The following is a 20771-nucleotide window of genomic DNA, read 5'->3' as shown; positions in this document are numbered from 1 at the left end:
CCCAGCTGTCCACTCTCATCTCAGGCAGGGGCTAGCTTTACAACCCAGCACCACCAACCACAGGGCTGGAGGGTACCAGCTGTTAGAAGCAGGCACCCCCCACTCCCGCTGCTGCTTTCACTGGGGTTAAGGCAGAGCTTGTGCCAGACGGGGGGGCTCTGCACCCACTGAAGGGGTAGGAAACTCACCGCAGAAGTTTCTCAGAAGCAGCTGTTTCTTTCCCTGTGGGGCTAATTAACATATAGGGAGTGGGTACCAGCTCTGTGTCTAATTATAAGTGCGTGCTTTCTTCATTGTGAAGAGCCTCGAGAGGTAGCATCCAGCTGCTGAAACTGGCAAGGAGGCAAAAGAAGCTCCTGGGAAGAGACTTGCTCAGGATGACAGAAAGAGCTGGGGACAGCTGTGGGATTACATAGCCGTCCCTGTTACCGCTGCCCTCCAGCACTGACCCATGACCTAGGAAAGAACCCCAGCAAGGTTACACAAAAAAAAAAAAAAAAAGTTTTACCATTTTCCACAGAAAGTTACTTTGAATTCAAAAACCTAGGTAGTAAAAAGAGCAGAGCAATCCTGTGCTTAAGCATGATCAAAGGAGAAGTGCTGTGCTGTATTATGGCTATATCTTTACTCGCCTTGAAAGAATTAACCACTCCTTGAATCTACAGACTGCTTGAAGCAAGGTAGAAAGAAGGGGATAGAAATGTTACGCATAGCTGCCCCATGTCTTACCAGTCTGACTGTGTAATTCCAACATGACACAAACTAATGGCCTGATAGTTTACAATTCTTGTGAAAAGCTCTATGTTTTCATTGGTCATCAAGCATCCTACACTTGGTGGTTGATGGGAAAAGGCAGATGTGTTCAGTCAAAATAATTATACTCCCCATACTTAAGTGTTTGGGTTGAAAATATTTAATCAATTTAAATAAAACCTTAACAGCTGTAAATAAATAGGAGCCTGCCGCTACTACCTTCACCTGCCTCAGACCTACAACCACTTTCCCTCCTGGTTATGGTGCTGAAGGCTGTCCCACCATCATAGTGCTCAGATACTGAACAGCAAACATCCACAAAGGAGGCAGAAGGCAGAGATTCACAAACTAACTCCTTGGTACAGAAAAGCAGGAACCTGTGTTTCTTCAGGTGTTCTTCAGCGGTGTAACGCAGAGCTGACCTACAGCCTGTTCTCTGGTCCGCATCGCAAAGCGCCCGACTTCCCTCGATGGAACTAGGAACACACAAAACCAGACAGTTTGTCCCTGGCCTTACTCTGAAGTGAAGGTTTGAGAAAAGTACAGATGAGTACAGTGGGAAACAGTTTTGGTAACCGTACATAAGATACAAGTTCTGACCTTTCTTAACTCTGCAAACGCTGCTCCAAAGGCAGGTTTCACCTGGGTTCTCTCCCTGATCCACTGTGGCAGTTTGTTAAAGATGGCAGGGCGTGCGTACCTGTGGTCCAGGAGCAGGATGCTTGCAAAGTCCTTCTGATGGCGAATGGCTCTGCCTGTACAGAGTGTAGAGCCACGTTAAAATGGCCCACTCAAGTGTTCGTTCTCAGGCAAGGAAGCTCATGTTCCCTGTTCATGTTCATCTGTACTTAGACTGATTGGTAATGCATCCTTTTCCCCACCCTCTTAGTTCAGTGCAGTCACATTTTGTATCCCCCAGCCTGTCCAAGGAAGGATGAATTACCTATTGACTGGTTTACTGCCTTCATGCACAGGTTTTCAATCAGCACTCTGCTAGGTGCCTGGCCAGCAGGTCTGGGCTGGAAAGGGAGAAATAGGTAAGACTGAACATGAGGTAGATGTAAATCAAACTAGGGAGTCTTAATGACAAAGCGAGGCAAATGCTTTTACCCCTGCAGAGTGCGCGGGTAGCCAAGCAGACACCAAGCTGGGAGTAAGCAGGAACAGAAGAAAGGTTGCTGTCAGAAAACTATGTTGAACATTCACAAAGAGCCAGCCCAAGCCCCCCTGAAGGCAGAAAACTTGTCCCCAGCTGCCCAGGAACAGCATCTCCAGTGGGCAGTGAGAAAGAACAAGTGAGCCAAGAGAAGTGATCCTAGCAAGCAGCTCCTACCACCCTGCCACCTCCTCTGGGGTGAAGAGACCTTGATCCCCCTGCAACTCAGTGTTCCCAGGGAGCCCCAGTGGTGCTTCCCTCCACTGAGCTTCCTCCCTGTGTTTAGGGCCACCTGTATACAGGCAGCACGGAGAAGCTGTGCTCTCGGTATCACACAGTCTGGGAAACAAGGGCAAGCTCAAAGAAAAAAAAAATCTTTGAAAGCAGCTCTGGGACTCATGTGCTGGGAGGAAAGTTAATACTAAAAAGCCAAAGTGAAAGAGGCAGAGGTGTAAGTGTCTCTGTTACCATTGTTTTGTCAAGCCAAGTCATTTTTTCCTGGAGCTCTGGAGATTTAATGTTGGGGTAAGGCATTCCCACCATAATCACACACCTGCAAGGGGCAAGGGAGGACTGCATTATTCTTAGTCTCATCCTAGAGCACTTTGCCAATAGACTGATAAATTAGAGGTCACCGCACCCCTGAAAGACAGCCAGCCCTGAAAACCAAAGGCGGCAATAAAGCACAGCAGTCTGATAAGCACGTTATGAACGGAAAGCTGCAGAGGGATTCAGGGTGCCAGAACGAGGGATTATCTAGCACAGCAAGCCTAACTGCATTACTCACATGAAAAGTACTCTGGACAGGCGGGTTTTGCGCCACCCCACAGACTTGGTCCCATTGGTTTAAGCATCAGCCCAAGCCATGTGCTCCCCAGGATTTTCTATCTATGCAAGTACTGATGTGTCCACCCTGCTTGGAGTCACCACACCACGAGCCCAGCGCTCTCCTTCCAAGGAGCAGCCTCCTTACCTTCCCAGGTCATCAGAGAAGTTGATCCCTTCGCTCATTTTGCCTCCAACTACAGAAAGCAGCAGTGCCCCCGTCATCTGTCCTCCTGCCTGGCTGCAGCGCTGCAGGAGAGGGAGCAGCAACTTAAACCAGAGTAGGGAAGATTTCTGTGCTTCAGAAACACTCCCACACCTGGGCTAGAGTCCTCTTTCCTTGGTAAAAGCTGCAATGCTCTCTTTAGCAGCACTCCCATAGGCAGTTGGGATGCCACACTCCCACCAGCCTGCCAGCTCAGCTTACCTTTATGCACTTGGCATATTCCACCAGCACCTGCTCCACCTGGTTGGCTTTCTTAGGCTCCTGAAAGACCTGTCACAGGCACAGTACGTCAGTTGCAGCAACAGGAAGCAGTTTAAAGAAAGCAAATCATTTTACTCCCGTGCCATTAAACAGCACATGGAACTAAGATCGGGGAAGGGCAAATTGCCTGAAAAACCAGCACCTTTCCCCTCCACCCTGGAAAAGCACGGCTTGCTCGCTACAGCACTTTTCAACTGGGCTCTGAAGGGAGCAGCAGCTGCTCCTGCCCCTCCAACACTCCCTTTCAGCTTTGGCAGGCTTGTCTAATTCTGCAAGAAGTTAAAAGTCATCCGAGAGCTGAAAGGCAGGAAAGCAATGTGCACCTCTTCCATCTACGAATAAAGATCCAGCGGGGTGAGGAGACCCTCCAGCTGCAAGATCTTGGAGGACAGTGACAGGACCAATCAATTCAAATCACCAATTAATTCCAAGTAATAGCTCCCCTTGCCCAGCGAATAACTTAGTTTTCTATGCAAAGCATACATAAAGTAATATTTCTTTATGTTATTCTATTATGCCTAATTAGTCACTGAAAGCCCCTGAAGTTAATTGAGCTGCATTTTGATAGATGTTGCACCTTGGCCTAAATCACAAGTTGTTTTCCTAGTAAACGAGGTGCAACAGCTGTGTCTTCTGTGACAGTAAAGAACCTAAAGGATGTGTTTTCTCTTGGTTAGCAAGAAGTACTATCAAATTTTACCAGCCAGAATCAGTCTTTCAGAAGAAAAATAACTGGCAATTACAAATATAAGCCAAGACTATTTAACTTATTAAACAGTAGTTATTTAATCCTCTGATTTAAATTAATTTTCCCTGTGTAATTGATGTATAATCTCAGTGTGATGTCACCACAACCACCTCAGGAAAGACTTTAACCTTCCTCTGCTACGATATGATCTTGTGTGTGGGCAGCTGAAAGTCACACTTGCTGCACTTCTACCAAATTGCTTTGCTAATGCATATGCAATTTGCTGGAGACTGCAAAGGCCAAACAAGAACAAATCAGAGTTGAAAGGTAGAGCAAGCTGAGTGATTGTGGCACAACGCCTTGGAGGCACCAGGCAGACTGCTGGGACCCTGACAGAACACACCTGAAAGGCACTATGAGTGACAGCTGTACAAACACACGGAGAAGCCGAAGCATAGTGCTTCCACCACAAAAACTTACAGGCAGAGCCACGTGCCAGAATGCCCGCACCAAGGCTGTGAAATACCTGGGACTGTGCTCTCCTAATCCACGTGGTAAGTTATTTAGCTTTTAATAAACAGAAGTCACAGCTAGCGTATATGTCGTTCTTTCCCCCGCTCCCCTGGCACACGATCCAAGACCCATGCCCCACACCCTGAGACAGTCAGACTGCCTGACCTTCAATACCCAACCTTCAAATACTTGTGAGACTTGTGAGAGTCACTGCAAAGATTTCGTATTTGCAGTGACCTCCCCGTTCAATGTTTCTCATCACTCCTTCAGTGGGAGTCACCACTGCTAGTCTCTCAGTTCTCCACTCTGCACTTCTTCCAGAAGAAGAACACCGTTTGTCCTGTGAACTGCAGTCTGGTCCCATTCTGCCTAGCCCTTAGTTGTGCTGGCCTGTGTTCAAGGGGCACACAGCTGAGCCTGGGAGAAATTAATTCCCTGTAAGAGCTCAACCTGAACAGCCCCCCAGCCACACGGGAACAAGCTTGCTGGTTATGGAAAGTCAGGATTGTCTACCCATGGCGACTACACAGCCTGTGCACTTGAAGAATCTGTAGCTGCGTTTAATCTAATTTAGATCCCAGCTCAGTGATCAGCTGCCCGGGAAGTATCATTTATTCATTACTGGAGGGATTGGCTAGATAAACATCCGCGCTGCTCTGCTGTGCAGAGTATGAGAACAACTCAGCAAGAGAGGCCTGTAATGCATAGATAATTGTTTGATTTTTGAAACCTCCATTTAAAGTAGCAACTGCCCCTGGTTGCACAATTACCTTCTTCTTAGTTGCCAGGCGGGTGAGCAGCCCTGTCTTCTCCCAGTGTGCATACACCTGCTTCTCATATTCGTAGGAGGGGAAGAAGCACACCACACCCCCTGGGACCACATTGCACAGGTTGCAAAGGATTCGACCCGTCTCATCCATCTGCAAGAGAGACGAGAGCATATTGCAGCTGACAGGAGCTCCAGCTAATGCCGCTCCAATTCTGTGCTCAATCCCAGGATCACACCTCCCCTACGACATGCCTTGGGGGAAGGAAAAACGTGGGAAATTCGCCAGGTCTAAGAGAGCTCTCTAGGGGAGCTGGGAATCACCGAAAAGCTCTTCACTGCTTGGCCTCTCCTCCTAATCCAGGCTTTCTGTTACTGCTGTGGAGCAGTGGTCATTCAGGAAAAGAGAGTTTATGTTTGTTGTCGCAGTGGATGGGACCTGTCACACTAGAACAGATGTGGAAAGCTAGCTAGCGCATCTGGTGGAGATTCCACAGGGGCAGAGCAGACCTAGTGTCTGGCGTTGGGTGCTTACTGGCCCACCAGAGGAAGAAAGAAAAAGTGCAGAAACATCTGTTGCCGCCCCTATGGTTTGGGCTGCACTCTGCAGGGCTGCCACGCTCCACTGTCACCGAGCCCTTCAGACTGTGAAGCACAGTCAGAAATCTCCTTCTGATGTTCAGCACGCAAATGCAGGATCTCGGTACAAACAAACAGGAGTTGCTAGTATTCCTCATCTCCAATAGCTGCCTCTGAGCAGGCAGCTCAAAACCCCTTTTGCTGCTCCTCTTCCCCAATTACTTGGCGACATACCCGCCCCACATCCCATGGATTTCCCTTGCCATGGCTTTTGATCAGCCCACCTTTCAAACAGAGAGCACACTGTCCTACGAAACATAAGCACGTGAAGCAAAAAAAAGATACCAAGGAAGGGAATGAAGGAAAGACTGACCATCTGGGGCAGGTCTCTTGTCTGGTAGGTGAATTCCAGCTGCTGGTTGGAAGGACCACTGCAGAGGATTATGGGTAGAATGTTTTCTGGAGGAATCACATGTCCTGGAGACAAAAACAAGTAGTGAGAGGCAACATCACTGCTGTGTGCACAAACCTCACTAGCTGAACAGCTTTACCTGCGTGCAGTGGGGGACACATTTGCCTAAGTCACTCAGTTGCCCTGACTCCCATTCCCTGAGCCCCTGGGAAGAAGGCACAGCACACTGCCTGCTGATACTGGGGAAGCTCAGGGCGGAAAGGACCTAGCACCCCTTTGCTGCCATGAAAGATGCCGTGTTGCTTAGAGCGTTGACAAAACAGCACCAAAGGCAAACTGCAACACTCAGGTCCCGCAGAGACAGATTATGACCCCTCCCTGCCACCCCGGCACACTCACCACAAGAAAACTCCACGACACGTGCAGGGTCCACACCAGCACAGGACAGCAGCTGCTCTCGGAAATCAGCCACCTATGAACCACAAGCCAAAGAGAGATAAAGCACCAGCGTCCCAAATGACACTACATCAGCAACACTGGTGCTGCTGCTCCTTGAGCACCAGTGTCGAGGGAGAGCTGGTCAGCTCCGTCCGGTGGGCCGCCGGCACAGGGGAGATAGGCTCCCTCCGTGATGAGAAAATCAAGGGCACGGGAATGCTGAGCACACAAGCCAGGGCTGGGAGGCGCGTTGGAGTCCAGGGCACGCAGAAGGAGGAGAAAGGGCCCGCATATACATCCTGCAAGGTCAGCCACGGCCTGAAGCCGCTGCCGAGCGGAGAGCTCATCCACCTCGGCGGCCCTGGCCCCGGCACGACCGCCCGGCCCCGAGCGCTGCGCCCCAAGTCCTGCAGCCGGCGGCCGCCCGCCGCCGCCGCGCCCCAGCGACCCCGCCGGGCGAGGAGCGGCAGCGCCCCCTGCCGGCGGCCGGCCCGAGGCGATGGCGATGCTCGGCCGGCGGCCGCGCTCCGCCCCGGGGGCGCGGGGGCCCGCCGGCACCCCGGCCGGCCTGCCCTCTGCCAAGGCCAGGCCGAGCGCCTGGGGCGGGCCTTCCAGCTGGCCCAGGCAGAACGGCAGCGTGAAGGGAGCGGGGGGTGTGGGGGGGGGTGTGGGGGGGGAGGGGAGGGGGTGGGGGTGGGGGGGGGTGGTGTGTGTGTGGTGTGTGTGGTGTGTGTGTGTGTCCCCTTTCAGTGCCCGTGGTCCTGAGCCTTGCCATGGCCCCCGCTGCACGGGGCAGGTCCCCTGCCTGGAACCACCCTGCCTCTTGGCCCAACGTGCCCCAATTTCAGACCTCCCCAGGCCCAAAAACCCACTACCAGGACTCCCAAGCGCTGCACAGACCACAGCTTGGGCTGCAACTACATCCTCTCTCCAAGTTGCAGTCTGAAAGGTTCAAAGTTGGAATGGTGGCCTTCCGAAAAAAGGTCCTGCACTTCACACCCTCCTTCCCTCCCTCGTCACCACAAGGGCAAAGAGGAAATTTCAGGACATTCGTGTGCAGGAACAGGATAAACGTAACTAACTGGGATATCTGACACACTCAGCTGCATCTGTACAACACAAACACACTGTCTCTTGGGAACTAAAGCAACGGGAGAAGGATGATAAGCTGCCCGCCACCATACCAAGACTGAAGTCTTGATTCTTCTGAAAGATCCTCCATGGGATGGTCCCTGTGGGATGCCTGTCCCTTTAGAAGGTCAGATGGTTTTACCAGGTCCTCTGACTGCTACCCATGCTTGTTCCAACCTACCATGAGCTCAGCCTCAGCCTGTATCGTCTTGAGGACAAGAAAGGCTGACAAGGGCAATCCTGCCCTTACACCGACAACTTTCTGCATAAACAGGCAGTGTGATGCCTCACGCAGGGAAACCGTACCAGGGAGATAAAAGGGTAGGTAGGAAAGGTCTTTTCCCACACAAGCCATAGGAAGTGAGAAGAGCACATCCCAGTGGGACTGAGCTGCTGTCTTTCCATGCCTGCTTGCAGACAGCACCAGAGACCTCCTGAGAGCCCAGCATAGCATCCTTATTCCCTCACCGGCTGCATGGTGCCCCCAGCGATGATTACAGCACGGCATTCTTCCACCACCTTGGCAAAGTGGACAGCTGGATTCAGCAAGAGGAATTTGAGGCTGCTCTGACCAACTGTGCCTGGGAAAAGGAGAAAGACAACATCAGGAACTAGCTGTGACACACTTGGGGATGTAAGAGATTCACCCTCCTGTCCTGGGCACTCTGGCCAGTCCCCACCTCTCAAAACAAGGACTCGCTGCTGTTCAACACTGCCAGGGGCAGCAGCAGGTAACGCCAACCTGGAAGTTACCTGCTGCTTCCTAATCTTCCTGGAGCTGTGGAAGAGGTGCAATAAATCGCAAGACAAAAAAATCGACATCCAAAGTGGGAGCAGAGCTCTGCAAACCCTGGCCCCAATGCCCTTGGTTAAGAATTCCTTTGGGCTCATGAGAGTCCTCACACAGACCGAGCCTGCCAGCCTGCATCATGGACAGCACAGATACGTTCTGGCAGGGCTGCAGGATCCCCCCAGGCTCAGGATCTCCTCCCTCACTGCCAGTGAAGCACCCTGCTTGTGACGCATGCCACCTCTCCCCAGCTCGTCCTTTCCAGTACCTTGCCTGTTGAGGATGACTCGGCCATCTTGGTTTGCATTCGTGAGGGCTGAGAGAAATCCTTCAATCTGCATCAGTGGAGAGGCAGTTCGGAGCTGGTCGTTCTCAGCTTCCATGGGAGGGCTCTGGAGAGCACTTGCTGGCCAGAAGAGAAAAGGAGAGGCAGGCAACTTAGGCCACATTTCTGAAGACAGGGACTAAGCACAAAATACAGATGGGTCCTTTCCACAAGAACATGATACCTGGTCTACATATGCAGGCAGAGAACAAAGACCCAATAAAGGAGAGAACCCAAATTCTGTCTCATTGCTAGGAAAAAAAAAAGGAAGATCTGGCTTTTGTAGCTGGCACCACTAACCAGAGCTACCCATGGTAGTTCAGGTCCCAGAGCCAGCAGGTCACAGCAGGGCAAAGCTTGAGTGCGTGTGGTGTAATCACGGAATCGCATCATTCAGCTTGGAAGGGACCTCAGGAGATCTTCTAATCATATGTAGAGTTGCCCAGGTCATCTAGCCATATATATTAAAAATATCTGCGCAGGACAGCTTCTGCAGTCTATCACTCTTCAAATCTGTCACCCCCTTTCCTCACGCAGACAGATGAAGGTTCCACATCCTCACTTTGCAGATGCACAAGTGGAGGATGTCTGAACTCACCCTCTTTATCAGATCCCTGCTGGAGGGTCAGAAGAAAGTTCTGCAAACCAGCCAACTTCTGGTTCTCCTTGTTGGTCTTCATAGCTGTGGCAGGGCCTCCATATCGCTCCACAAACCCAAAAAGCTGCCAAGCAAAAGCCAGTAAGACTAAGACTACCAACAGCAGGAATCAGACAAAACAAAAACAGGTTTGCTGGCCTGCCGCAGATAAAGTTCCTTGGTAGGTGTTTGCGAACCAGCCCAATCAGAATCTATCAGCTCAGAGCTCCCACTACTTTCCTTCACTCATTGAATCCAAACCAAAACAAGTCTCTGATGCTTGTTCCCCCAGTGCAGTGCAGCCTACCAGGCTGGCGAGTTTGAGGCCAAGCAGCACAGAATTAGCACCCACTGGAATACTGCGGTACACCACGTTGTATGCTTCTTTGCCGTATAAGCAAAAGGTAACCTGCCCATACAGTGCTTGTTGCAGGAACCACTTTGTTTGCAGAGCAGGGTGGAGAAGACAGGCTCCCACCCCAGCTGCTGCATCTTCCGCTTCAAACTCAATGTCTGAAACAGCATTTGAACGCTGCTGACCATGAAGTCACAGGGGCATTACCTTCCTACTGATGAGGCTCTTCTCACAGTAACGCTGAACCTGTTGGAGGAAGACAGAAAAATGAACTGACATTCAGCATCCCTTCTCCCATCCTGCTGCCCTTGATCCCTGTCCGGCAGGGATATCACTTGCTGTTCTTGCTGTGCTCTTGGGGAGGGGTGCACAGTTCTTCGTTGAGTGTTGCCTCCCAGACAACAGTTTATTACAAAGGCATTGCTTCCAGAGTGGAAACACACGGTGTTAAGGTGCTATGTTTGGAGGTTGAAGGGATGGGTTAGGTTATTGGAGCAGTATAGTTTCTTCACCCTCAACCCCTACAGTTTAGCTTTGCTGACAGACAGCCTCTGCACTTGTACACGTCTAATTGCTTGCTTCCCTCTACCCCAAGACCACCTATCCAGCTTTAATGCACTGTTATCCAGACAGCAGCAGAAGAGATCTATACATTGGGGAGAATCTGCTAGAAAGCAGATTCTGCCATGTGGGCCTTGGCTCTACTTCCAGCTCTCACACACGCTTCCTCATAACCTTGAACAAGTCACGACCGCTTGTGCCCTAGCAGATGACAACATTTGCATTACCTTGAAGAGGTTGATATTGTCAATCTGGCTCTGGAATAGAAAGTCATTGATGGATTTTAGCACCGTCCCTGAAAGAAAGGGAGGGAAAGGAGAAAAAAAATTATTAGCTGCGGGGCCTGCAGCCTCTTACTGCCCACCCCCATGCCGCTGACTGATGGCTGCATACCCCACGTGTTCACTCCAGTCTTACCTGTTTGGGAAACTGCCTGACAGCTAGGATTTTGGTTCACATTACCTGTAAAACATGAAACCGATTCAAGGAAGGCTTACAATGGGCCTGTCTTAAAATTAAGCAAAAGACTAACAACTGAGCTGAAAGGGACACTGCACCAGGACAAAAACTGAGAAATAACTATACATCTGCAAAATGTAGCTATACAGACAAAACATCAGCTCCTGCTCAGTTTTAATTTCCCCTGTAAGGTAGCCCTACATTGTAGGACAAGTGTGCTGCTGCGTCCTGTAAGAAACACCACCTACATTCCTTCTGTAGCAGGAGGCAGCAGGTAGGGTGGGTGCGTACAAATGCTCACACACTACGTAGTCGTGCTGCAAAGATGAAGGGACAGGGACTGCAATGCATCCCTCACCCCTCCTCAATGCAGCAGCAGGGAGCTGGGAGGCGCATAGGCTGGCAGGCAATTGGGAAGAGGGGGAAACCTGAGGACAGCTCCACGCTCAGACCCTGACAGCCAGAACAGGATTAATTCCTGCCACTCACTGCGTTTTATGTCCTACTGCTTAACACCCACCTCACATCTCACTTTTGCAGCCTCAATCATGAAGCTGTACACAGGCTGCAATTTCTAATGAAAGCACTTAACTGAGTGTGGGGAAGAGAAGAGTGGCAGGAACAGAGGAGGAAGAGAAGTATATGTCTGAGAGAAGGGCAGAGAGCACCACCAGGCCCCTGCCCAAAATTGCTGCATTTCTCCTGGACAAGGAGGAAGTTCTTTATGAACTTATGACAGGCTCTCCTCAAGACACACTGAGGTCTCGCAAACAGATCATCAGAGGAAAGGAGTCCTGCAAATGCCAGTGGATTTAAAAATCTATGCAAAATAATATTTTTTCACAAAGGAAAGGCACCACTCAAGAAAGATTCATTCTGCAGAGGCAGACATGACAGGTCTGACACAGGTAGAGGCCGTACCACCAGATGACCCAGGAGATTTACTCTGTGCAGCTTTGTGCTGTCCTGATCGCTGCCACACATCTGCTGTATACCTCACTTGGCACCCTACCTCATCCCCACTCAAATCAGATCTGAAAACCACACAGAAAGAGAGGGAAACTGCCTCTACCAACTTACGACGTCATCTGCTGCTCCTCAGCTAATCAAACAAAGAGAAGGGTTCAGGCAGACACCAGTCGACATCCCCATGTTACAAAACAGCCTGAGAAATAAAATTACTGGCATCTGAACCTATACATGAGCAACATCTCCCTGCAGCCTCTGCAGAGGGGGAAGGGGGACAGTGCCCTGAGGAAGCAGCAGCTAGCTCAGAGTCTATCAGCATCCCTGGAGACAGAATAGGTTTGCTTACCTCCCAGCATGGCCACAAACCGCTCCAGCAAATACAGGATCTGCTTAATGTACATCAAGTTCTTTGCCTTCAAACGTTTCCTATGAAAAATGAGACAGATCCCAAAACATCTTCAGGGACTAACTCACAGCAGCTAAGCTGCAGAGACAAGTACCTGAACTCCCCTTCATTTTGGGGAGACAGGAACCAAGAATGATTTCTCCCAGGCTCACTCTCCCTATCTGTGACAGGGCATAGACCCCTAGATATCCTGCCCAAGGTCACCCCAGAGCACTCACCCATGCACCCCACACTGTTCCTACCATCGCCTTTCTCCTCACACATTAATTACAGTTTGTTAATTACAATGGCAGTGACACCTCAAGTCCCTGTTGCAATAACGCTCCACAAGTTCAAAGTTGTTAGCATTGAGCACAATAATCAACCACTGCAGGGATGACAAGACGCAAGATTTGGCCAGAGCCAAAAACCACATATAGCTTCCTCCTCCTCAGAGCTTACTGCCTCTGCCATAATGCCAGTCAGCACATGAAAGACTAAGGTCCAGGAGAGACATGAAAGACTGAATCTTCTGAAACTCTGCATCACAAAGCAGGAATGATTAGAGGGAGATACTGGGAAAGGAACTGAGGGTATAAAGGGAAAGCCAGAATCCTCAGGGTATCCCCCTTCTCACTGCTTAATACCAGCCCCAGGAGTCCGACTTAGACGGATTCTAGACAGAGATAATGAAGCAAGTGGCTTTTCATCTGCAGAAGTATTAATGCAAATAACTTTCCACCAGGGAAAAGCAAGAAAGAGGCTGCAGACATGAGACAAGCCATGGCATCCACGCTGCCTGCCACTGTTGTGCTATTTTCCTCTGAGATCCTCACCTGTATCGCTCCATGTATTGCAACAGCTGGGAGTGGGCACAGCACAGCTACACGAACAAAAAAAGGAGCTGTTATTACAAAGGAGTCAAGAAAGGGCACTCTGCTGGACGCAGAGCTCGCTCACGATTAACAGACCAGGCCATGACTCACCTGAGAGCCACTGACCTCTGCACTGTGGATACAGGTGATGGTATCTATGAGGTTGTGGGCTTCGTCAATGATTACGATCTGGTCCTTCAGCTTGATCCCAGCAGCCCTCCTGGTAGGCTCATGCAAGAGCATCTGATAGGGCAGCACCACCAGCTACAGGAGAAGCACACACTGCCCTGATTCTAGCTCTCACCCTTAGGGCACTCCCCAACCACTCATTAAAGGCCCATATCAGATGGCCTTGTGGAATTCAGTCAAGTTACTTACTCTTATTATGGGAAAGGTAGGAAGAGAGACAGGAGTACATGCTTGAGAGGGGCACTGGGATGTAAGCTAAAGAGAAATGATGCTACAACTGCATATCGGCTCAGGTTACCTTCCAAGCCTCCTTTAAAGCACTGAAAGCATGTCTTCTGATAGACAACCAAGCAAGGAAGAAGAGCGGTGGCAAGAGCTAAGATTACACCCATGTGTCAGTATTGCCTCAAAGTTATTGAGCCTTTCAAGTATTTCAGAACGCTGAGACATACTCACAGCCTCCCTATTAACTACAAATGGGTGTTGTTTTTTTCCTTTGCTTTCTCAGCAAAACTACAGCTGACAGAAACACAGCCTGTTTACAGACTCCCACAATATTGAGTAACAGTACTGGGGGGAGCAGGCAATTGGTTTATTCTTAGAGGCCCTGGCATTAATTCCGCTAAAAGTGGGTACACCTTACCTGAGCAGCAGGAATGGCATATCGACTCCCATAATATGGGCAGGCTTTGGTCTCCCTTCCCAAAGTCACCAACTGCTCAATATCTTTCACTTCCACGAGAACTTCGTCGCGGAGAAACTGCATTTGCTCATAGGAATAAAATGGGCATACGGTGCGACTCACACGTCTCTTCTTCCCTTCCGTCTCTTCATCACTCTTCTTTTCTAACGGCAGAAATTGAAAGAAAGCTATGAGCAACACATAGCCCAAAACAACCACTTTGCAGAACCTCCTGGATTTCAAAGCAGGCTTTGTCGTGTATTTTTAACCTAACATCTATTTAAAAATTATTCAGCAGTAACATTTCCATCTCCACAGTGGACACTACTCTTGCCAGTTAGATTTAGCTATGTAACATCTTCCAACGTTTCTAATACTGAGTTACAAAGACAAGTATCCTTCTGTTGCAGAAGTCCTGACCAACTTATGGCACTCAGAAAATACATACAGATCTCAGCATCCTAGCCTGGAGGACAAGAAAAGTAAAAGCACTAATAATCTCCTGCTCTGCTCCTCCAACCTGCCATTTTCAAGCTCCTACCTGTTGTGGTTTAACCTCAGTTGGCAAATAAGCACCACACAGCCGCTCGCTCACTCCCCCACCCCGGTGGGATGGGGGAGAGAATCAGAAGAGTAAAAGTGAGAAAACTTGTGGGTTGAGATAAAAACAATTTAATAATTGAAATAAAATAATACTAATCTAATAATAATAATAATAGACAAAGCAAGTGATGCACAATGCAATTGCTCACCACCTGCCAACCGATGCCCAGCCAGTCCCCGAGCAGCGGCCCCCCCGGCCAGCTTTTCCCCAGTTTATGTACTGAGCATGACGTCACATGGTATGGAATGTCCCTTTGGCCAGTTTGAGTCAGCTGTCCTGGCTGTGCCCCCTCCCAGCTTCTTGTGCACCTCCAGCCTTCCCAGTCGGTAGAGCTGAAAAGTCCTTGGCTAGTGTAAGCACTACGTAGCAACAACTAAGACATCGGTGTGTTATCAACATTGTTCTCATCCTAAATCCAAAACACAGCACTGTACCAGCTACTAGGAAGAAAATTAACTCTATCCCTGCCAAAACCAGGACACTACCACTCTCTTGCTAGAACTGATTGGCAGAGCACACTGTCTCCAGACTCTCATACCAGCTTTATCAGTGATTGCTTCCACAGGCTGGAAGTGTTCCTACCATGTTTGTTCTTTTGCATCTCCATGCAGCGGTCATTGATGAGCTGGAGAGCCCCCAAGCGTCGCACCTCCTCATTCACACACAGGTTCTTGGACATGCAAAGAGAGGAAGCAGTATGGGTGTCATTAAGCACCGAGTGCCCTCTGTGCACCCTCTGCTGCAAAATAAAAGATTTCTTTAAAGCAAGATTTCTTTAAATCTCAGGCCAGATTCCGAAATGGAAAAGTTTATTGGTCAGACATTGTGCATACTAACTGCTGCAAATATGCTCGAAACCCACATAAACTTAGCAAGGAGAAAAAAAATGAGAAAAGGTGCACTGAGATGGCTCACTGCTACATAACAGCTTCTAAAAAATGCTGCCAGAAGTCATACTAAGAGGAGCACCTTCCCAGTAACTCAGACATCTGTAATATTCCACATCAGAAGAGATAAAACAGATTTTTGCATTTACATCAAAGGGTAAATGGCCAAAACACAGCTCACAGAAAAATGTACATCACACAGATCTGCGTCACGACCCAGACTGCTTTAGTTTTTCAATGGGAGATATTCAGTCAATCCCCGAGATGCCTTCTAAGGCGTCACATCCACACACCTCCCCACAAAGTCTCTCATATTAAGTTAACACGCACCCTGGGTCCCTTGCGAACCATACCACATACCTGCCTGGATCCCAACGAGACCAGACGTGTGTCTTTGCCAAAAGGACTTTTTTGCACCTCACGCACAAACTGAGACAGCTGGGAGTGAGTGCGGCTGCAGTAGTAAATCTACAATGAGGAAGAACAAAGGGAAGACAAGAAGAATGTGGAAGCCAATCCCCTACCTACAGCAAATCCTGCAAGGAAGCAGCCAAGCACCTCAACAAGGTTAATCTTGGCTCAAGCCTTCAAAAACACGAGGGAAGGTACATGTTTGAGTGTCACCTTACAACTGTTGAGGCCAACAGCCTTATCTTTGCTTTCTCCTATGCATTTGCCTTTGTTTCCATTTCATTTTCCAAGGTCCCTATAATAGCAGGGACTCACCATTGGAGAGTAATAAAGAAGTGTTTCTTGCAGTGTGCTTTTACAGCAAGCCACAGCAAAAATTCAGCAGTGTTAGCAGAGCAGGCTGCTTAGGCAGCCAGTGTAGTCCAGAAGGAGATGAGCACAGCAGAACTGGTTGCTATTATCAACAAACTCGTCAGTTCTTGGATGCAAGTTCCTAAATCCTTCTGTACCTCATGACTGGGAAGGGTGCAAGGAAGCCATAATTCTGCTCAGTCCTACACTGTTCTATGAGGTGGCACTATTTACTTTCCTCATCTCACCTTAGTCACATGCTCTTCTTCCAAATCATCGTCGTCATCTTCCAGCCTAAGAAAAGAGAAAGCTCAAACAGTTTCCTTTCAGCAGATCACTGACAGAATCAAATGATGCTCTACTACAAGAGAGAGGTCTCAAGAGAGATGGTTATGTCATCTCAAGAAGAGCCTCAGATCTTAACTCAGGAGGTAAAAGAAAAATCGACTTTTTGAAAATAGTGTAAGCGTGCACCATCAAGTCAAGCCTTGCTCTTTAAAAGAAAAATGTCTGTAGGGCTGTGTCTTTAGCAACTTCAAGAATTTTTTTTTCTTTTAAATCTGGGGCTTCTAAGCCCCGGGCATAAGCTAGTTAGTGCTGTACTGTTCTTTAGTGAGCTTATTTATTTATTTTTGCAAAACTTTCCCTTTAGAGACAATTTACCACCCTCAAGCTATTGCATAAAGAAAAGCTTCAGGAAGATATTTAGCTGCCATAGAGTTCCTCAAAGGCAACAGCAGTTTAATGTTTGATAAACTACATATAAACGAAGTAGTTAAGTGTTTTGCAATTTTTCAGGCAGGAGGATCTGTCTAGATATTAATTAGTAAATTTGTATTTTAAATGTATTTGACTTTTCATGCTGAAGTATGGCTTCTGGCTTTCTGCATAAAGCAAATGTATGAGAGAGAAAAGCGTGCATGGGGTCTTCATGCTGAAGCTCAGTCTTTGGAAATGTGAACATCTCTCCCTTTAGAGTATCAAAAGATGCCAGTGCTAATCTGCAGGACTGATAGCTTCCTCTCATGCCCTGAGTTCCATTTTGCTTTTCTAATGCAAGGAACTTGATCTCAAGTCATTCACTCAGCATCCAGAGGCATTCTTTGGGAAACCGGGCATGGATAAAGGCAGGACATTGCCAGGCATTTTAAGAAAGATGCACTTTCTCAGAAAACACTTCAGGTCACTCTGATCAGTCTAACAAAAGCTTAAAAAACAAAACAAAATCAAATCCAAAAAAGCCACCAAACCAAACAATTAAGCAAACAAACCCCCAGAGCAACCACTACCTTACACAGCTTGAATGGGGGAGAAACTCCAGATCTGCACAATCACAGGTGAAATCTCTTTAATCAAGGCAAGCCAAAAATGATACAGAAAACGTTTCCTTGGCATGGAACCCCCTCGGTCCCTGTCCTTACCCAGATACCACTTTCTTTTCTTCGTCACTCTCATATTCAGCAAGAATCAGCTCTTCCTCATTGTGATCCAGCTGGTCTAGAACATCCACTCCAGCTCCCTCTGAAAGAACCTCCTTGCTGAGCTGAAGAAGGCGCTTTGTCTCCTCCTCCTCAGATCTCTGAAAGGAACACATGATCACATTATTTCTCACACAGAAAGAGAGGTAGCACACACATCACTTTATGCCACGGACAGGTCAGAAGACAGCACAGTCCCTCACCCATAACACAGGGAATGGCTTGCTGGGTAAAGCCCCAGCAGGACAAGTAAATGCACCATGGGTGTCTGAAGCTGTTCAGGCCCACAGAACGCAGCTGTTACCAACAACCAAAGACTTGCCCACACAGACGTATATGAAGGGGGAAACATAAAGAACCTTCTATGCAAAAGGCCCACTGAACTAATAGATCCTGAAATGACAATATCCATGTAATCCAGTATTAGTTGCTTAAGTGGCCCATAAAAGATGTCTGACTGAGAAAAAATAGTGTGTAAATAAACCCAAACAAACAAACATACATATATATGAGGGCATAATCAAATACTCTGTCCGCACTTAACTCAAAGCTAGGATAAACTCGCACCTGTTTTAGAACACAGAGCACAAGACTTCTCTTGCTGTTTTTTCTCCCGTTATGTGGTTCTTATTCTAACACAGGTCTACCCCTCTACAGAAATTCCATTAAACTGTTGAAGTTTTCCGACTAACTTTGTGTTCTGATAAAGACGAGTTTGTTTTTTCAATCTGAAAACAGTATCTTCCAACTTCAATGAGCATTCTTTTACCACAGCATTATGAAAAAATGCAGTTCGTGAGCGCTACAGAAGAATCAGTTGCTTTTCCAAATCCCTATAATATTTCTCTCATTTGCTTTCTTGCTTTTTATCATGCTTCTCATTTCACATGCTCTTCATCCTCTTTTAAGACACAAAAGTTCTTTGTTCCACTTGTTTTTTATTTGCCATTCACCTCTGAACCTTTGCTATTTCTGCCATATCCTTATGACGGGAGTTGACCAAAACATAACACAACACTTGAGATGGAGCACACTAAAAACTAATAGCCTGGCAGCCTAATAAGTCTGCCTGTTTGGGGACCTGAAGTGGGTGTTTCTGGGAAGTTTGACTCCTACCATGAAAAAGCTCTTAGAGTCAAGAGTACTGAAGCCAGTTCACCCATCTAAATGGCAGGAAAATATATCTGTGAACATTTTATATGTAGAAAAGAGCCATTTCTGAACAACACAATCACTTTGCTATGAAAGTAAACACATACAATCGTTCCCTAGTGGTGGGCAAAGTACAACCAAAGCCTGACCTGGCTTTTTTGGAGGGGTCTTCTGTTCCCATGATCTTAAATTTAATCACAGTTCTACAGGTTTTATTCCAGAAGTACAGAGTGTTCACACATGCTCATAAAACAGAGAGCTTTCAAAAAAAAAAAAAACCCCAAGTATTAAAGCTTTTAAAACAAAAGCAGAAGGCCAGAAGGCCATCAGAATACACGGCCTTTCTATCCATACACAAGCATCGTCACAGGAAATTCTCTATGCACAAATTGTTTTTCACATCTGTACTTTAAAAAGAAAACCTAACCAAAAATTTTGGATGGCCAATTTCAGCAACCTAATACAAAGAGCTCCCCAAACAGACGGGTTGGAAAATTCAGAGTGAAGTCGCAGATATAAGCAAGTATGAACAACGCTCAGGGTAACCAAAACAGAAAGTTCTAATCTCTGCGGGATAACTCACCTTTCTCTTTGCTGCATATTTTAACTGCACATTCTGGCGAATTTTCTCAAGACGATCGTCTCGCTTTTTCCTCCTCATCTGCTCTTCCTAAAATAAAGGGAGAGTGAAGGAAGGATGAAGTGTATTTAGTCCTAAACCCTGGGTATAATTACTTTCCTATTCCCTGGGTATAGAAAAAAAATTAACTCAGAAACAGAATTGTCAGTACACAGTCCCTTTCTCCTGGAGTGCACGCCCATTATATGTTACTATGTTCAGGGTAATATAGTTTCCTATCTTATACAACCTGCACGGCAACGCCTCATCCCTCGTACCTGAAACAAAGTCCTGTGAAAAGACAAAGACCACCATCAAAGCTTGCCTCACTTGTTTTTCCAATCATCACCCAGGCTACCAGCCTTTCTGATCCTCACACCTCGTTGTTTTACCCGTCCTCTACATACGAGCATTTCTCAACCTTTAGCCTGTCCACCATGTCCCGCTCCTCTTTCTTCTGCACAAATGCCGTAACCCAGTCCGGTTCCCCAGCGCCGTCTTTGCTGTCTGGGCGTCCTGGCTCATCTGAAGTCAGTTCCTTCTTCCCCTCCTGTCCGCCGTCCTCAAGTGCCAGAAGTTGCGCCTCCTCCTGCTGCTTTTTCTCCTCAAAGTCTCGGAGCCAGGAGAGGGCCCCGCAGATGAGGCTCAGCGATTTTCCCTGCCGTTGAAAACAAACAAGATGAGGCTCCCGTGGCCGGAGCACTGCTGTCACCGGCACCCACGCAGCGGTGCCCCTCCACAGGGAGGGCCCACCCGGTGACAGACCCTTCTGAGCGGGATCAGGCCCAGACCTGGCCCCTTTCCCCGGGTGCCACCCTCCCTCCCCACCCCGAGGGACCTCCGTCCTCCTCCCGGCTGACGGCTCCCTGCCGCCGCCCCAGCCTCCCGGGCCCCGGCTGCCGCCGTCCCGCCGCGCTGGCTCACCGTGCCCGTGGGGCTCTCGAAGATCCCGACCCGGCCGGCCTCCAGCGCGCTGTACAGCGCCGCCATGAACCGCTCCTGGATGAGGTAGGGCGTGTAGGGGAACGGGAACCGGCCCCCGCCGGGGCCCGGCGCTGCGCCGACCGCCGACCGCGGGCACACGGACCGCGCGCCCGCCGCCGCCCCGCTTTCCATCCCGCGCGCCGCCGCCGCCGCCGCCCGGCTTCGAACCGAGCGCCGGAGACGCCCCGCCCCCTTCCCGTGACGGCCTTCCGCCCCGCGTCTGCCCCGGGGCCGGCGGGCCGGGCCGGGCCGGGCCGGGCGCTTCTCCTCCGTGAGGGGCGGCGGGAGCGCGGAGCCGTCCGGCCGCAGC

The 20771-nt window shown here is 48.9% G+C and overlaps 1 protein-coding gene across 1 annotated transcript; it reads right to left on the bottom strand.

Moving 5' to 3' along the window:
• Positions 1 to 901: 901 nt before the first annotated feature.
• Positions 902 to 20482, bottom strand: DDX11 (DEAD/H-box helicase 11). Its single transcript, XM_076340768.1, has 26 exons — positions 20402 to 20482; positions 19899 to 20135; positions 19442 to 19528; positions 17650 to 17807; positions 16477 to 16522; positions 15827 to 15934; positions 15162 to 15249; positions 13937 to 14139; positions 13216 to 13368; positions 13066 to 13112; positions 12191 to 12270; positions 10834 to 10878; positions 10644 to 10711; positions 10063 to 10101; positions 9462 to 9585; positions 8807 to 8944; positions 8217 to 8329; positions 6579 to 6651; positions 6141 to 6244; positions 5193 to 5342; positions 3162 to 3230; positions 2883 to 2983; positions 2378 to 2462; positions 1697 to 1772; positions 1354 to 1508; positions 902 to 1229 (listed from the first exon to the last, which is right to left on the bottom strand). The coding sequence occupies exons 1-26, from the start codon at positions 20465 to 20467 to the stop codon at positions 1176 to 1178; spliced, it is 2667 nt and encodes an 888-aa protein (XP_076196883.1). The 5' UTR covers positions 20468 to 20482; the 3' UTR covers positions 902 to 1175.
• Between the last annotated feature and the right edge of the window lie 289 nt (positions 20483 to 20771).

This window comes from Aptenodytes patagonicus, chromosome 1 (assembly GCF_965638725.1).
Source record: "Aptenodytes patagonicus chromosome 1, bAptPat1.pri.cur, whole genome shotgun sequence".
NCBI lineage: Eukaryota > Metazoa > Chordata > Aves > Sphenisciformes > Spheniscidae > Aptenodytes > Aptenodytes patagonicus.
This window is presented reverse-complemented; position numbering and strand designations above follow the sequence as displayed.

Excerpts from the sequence above, each read along its gene's own strand:
- DDX11 (XM_076340768.1), bottom strand. The coding sequence starts at position 20,467 with ATGGCGGCGCTGTACAGCGCGCTGGAGGCCGGCCGGGTCGGGATCTTC. Across the intron at positions 20,136-20,401 it reads TCGAGAGCCCCACGGGCACG|GGAAAATCGCTGAGCCTCAT; the intron begins GTGAGCCAGCGC and ends TTTCAACGGCAG. Across the intron at positions 10,102-10,643 it reads ACAATATCAACCTCTTCAAG|GTTCAGCGTTACTGTGAGAA; the intron begins GTAATGCAAATG and ends TTCCTCCAACAG.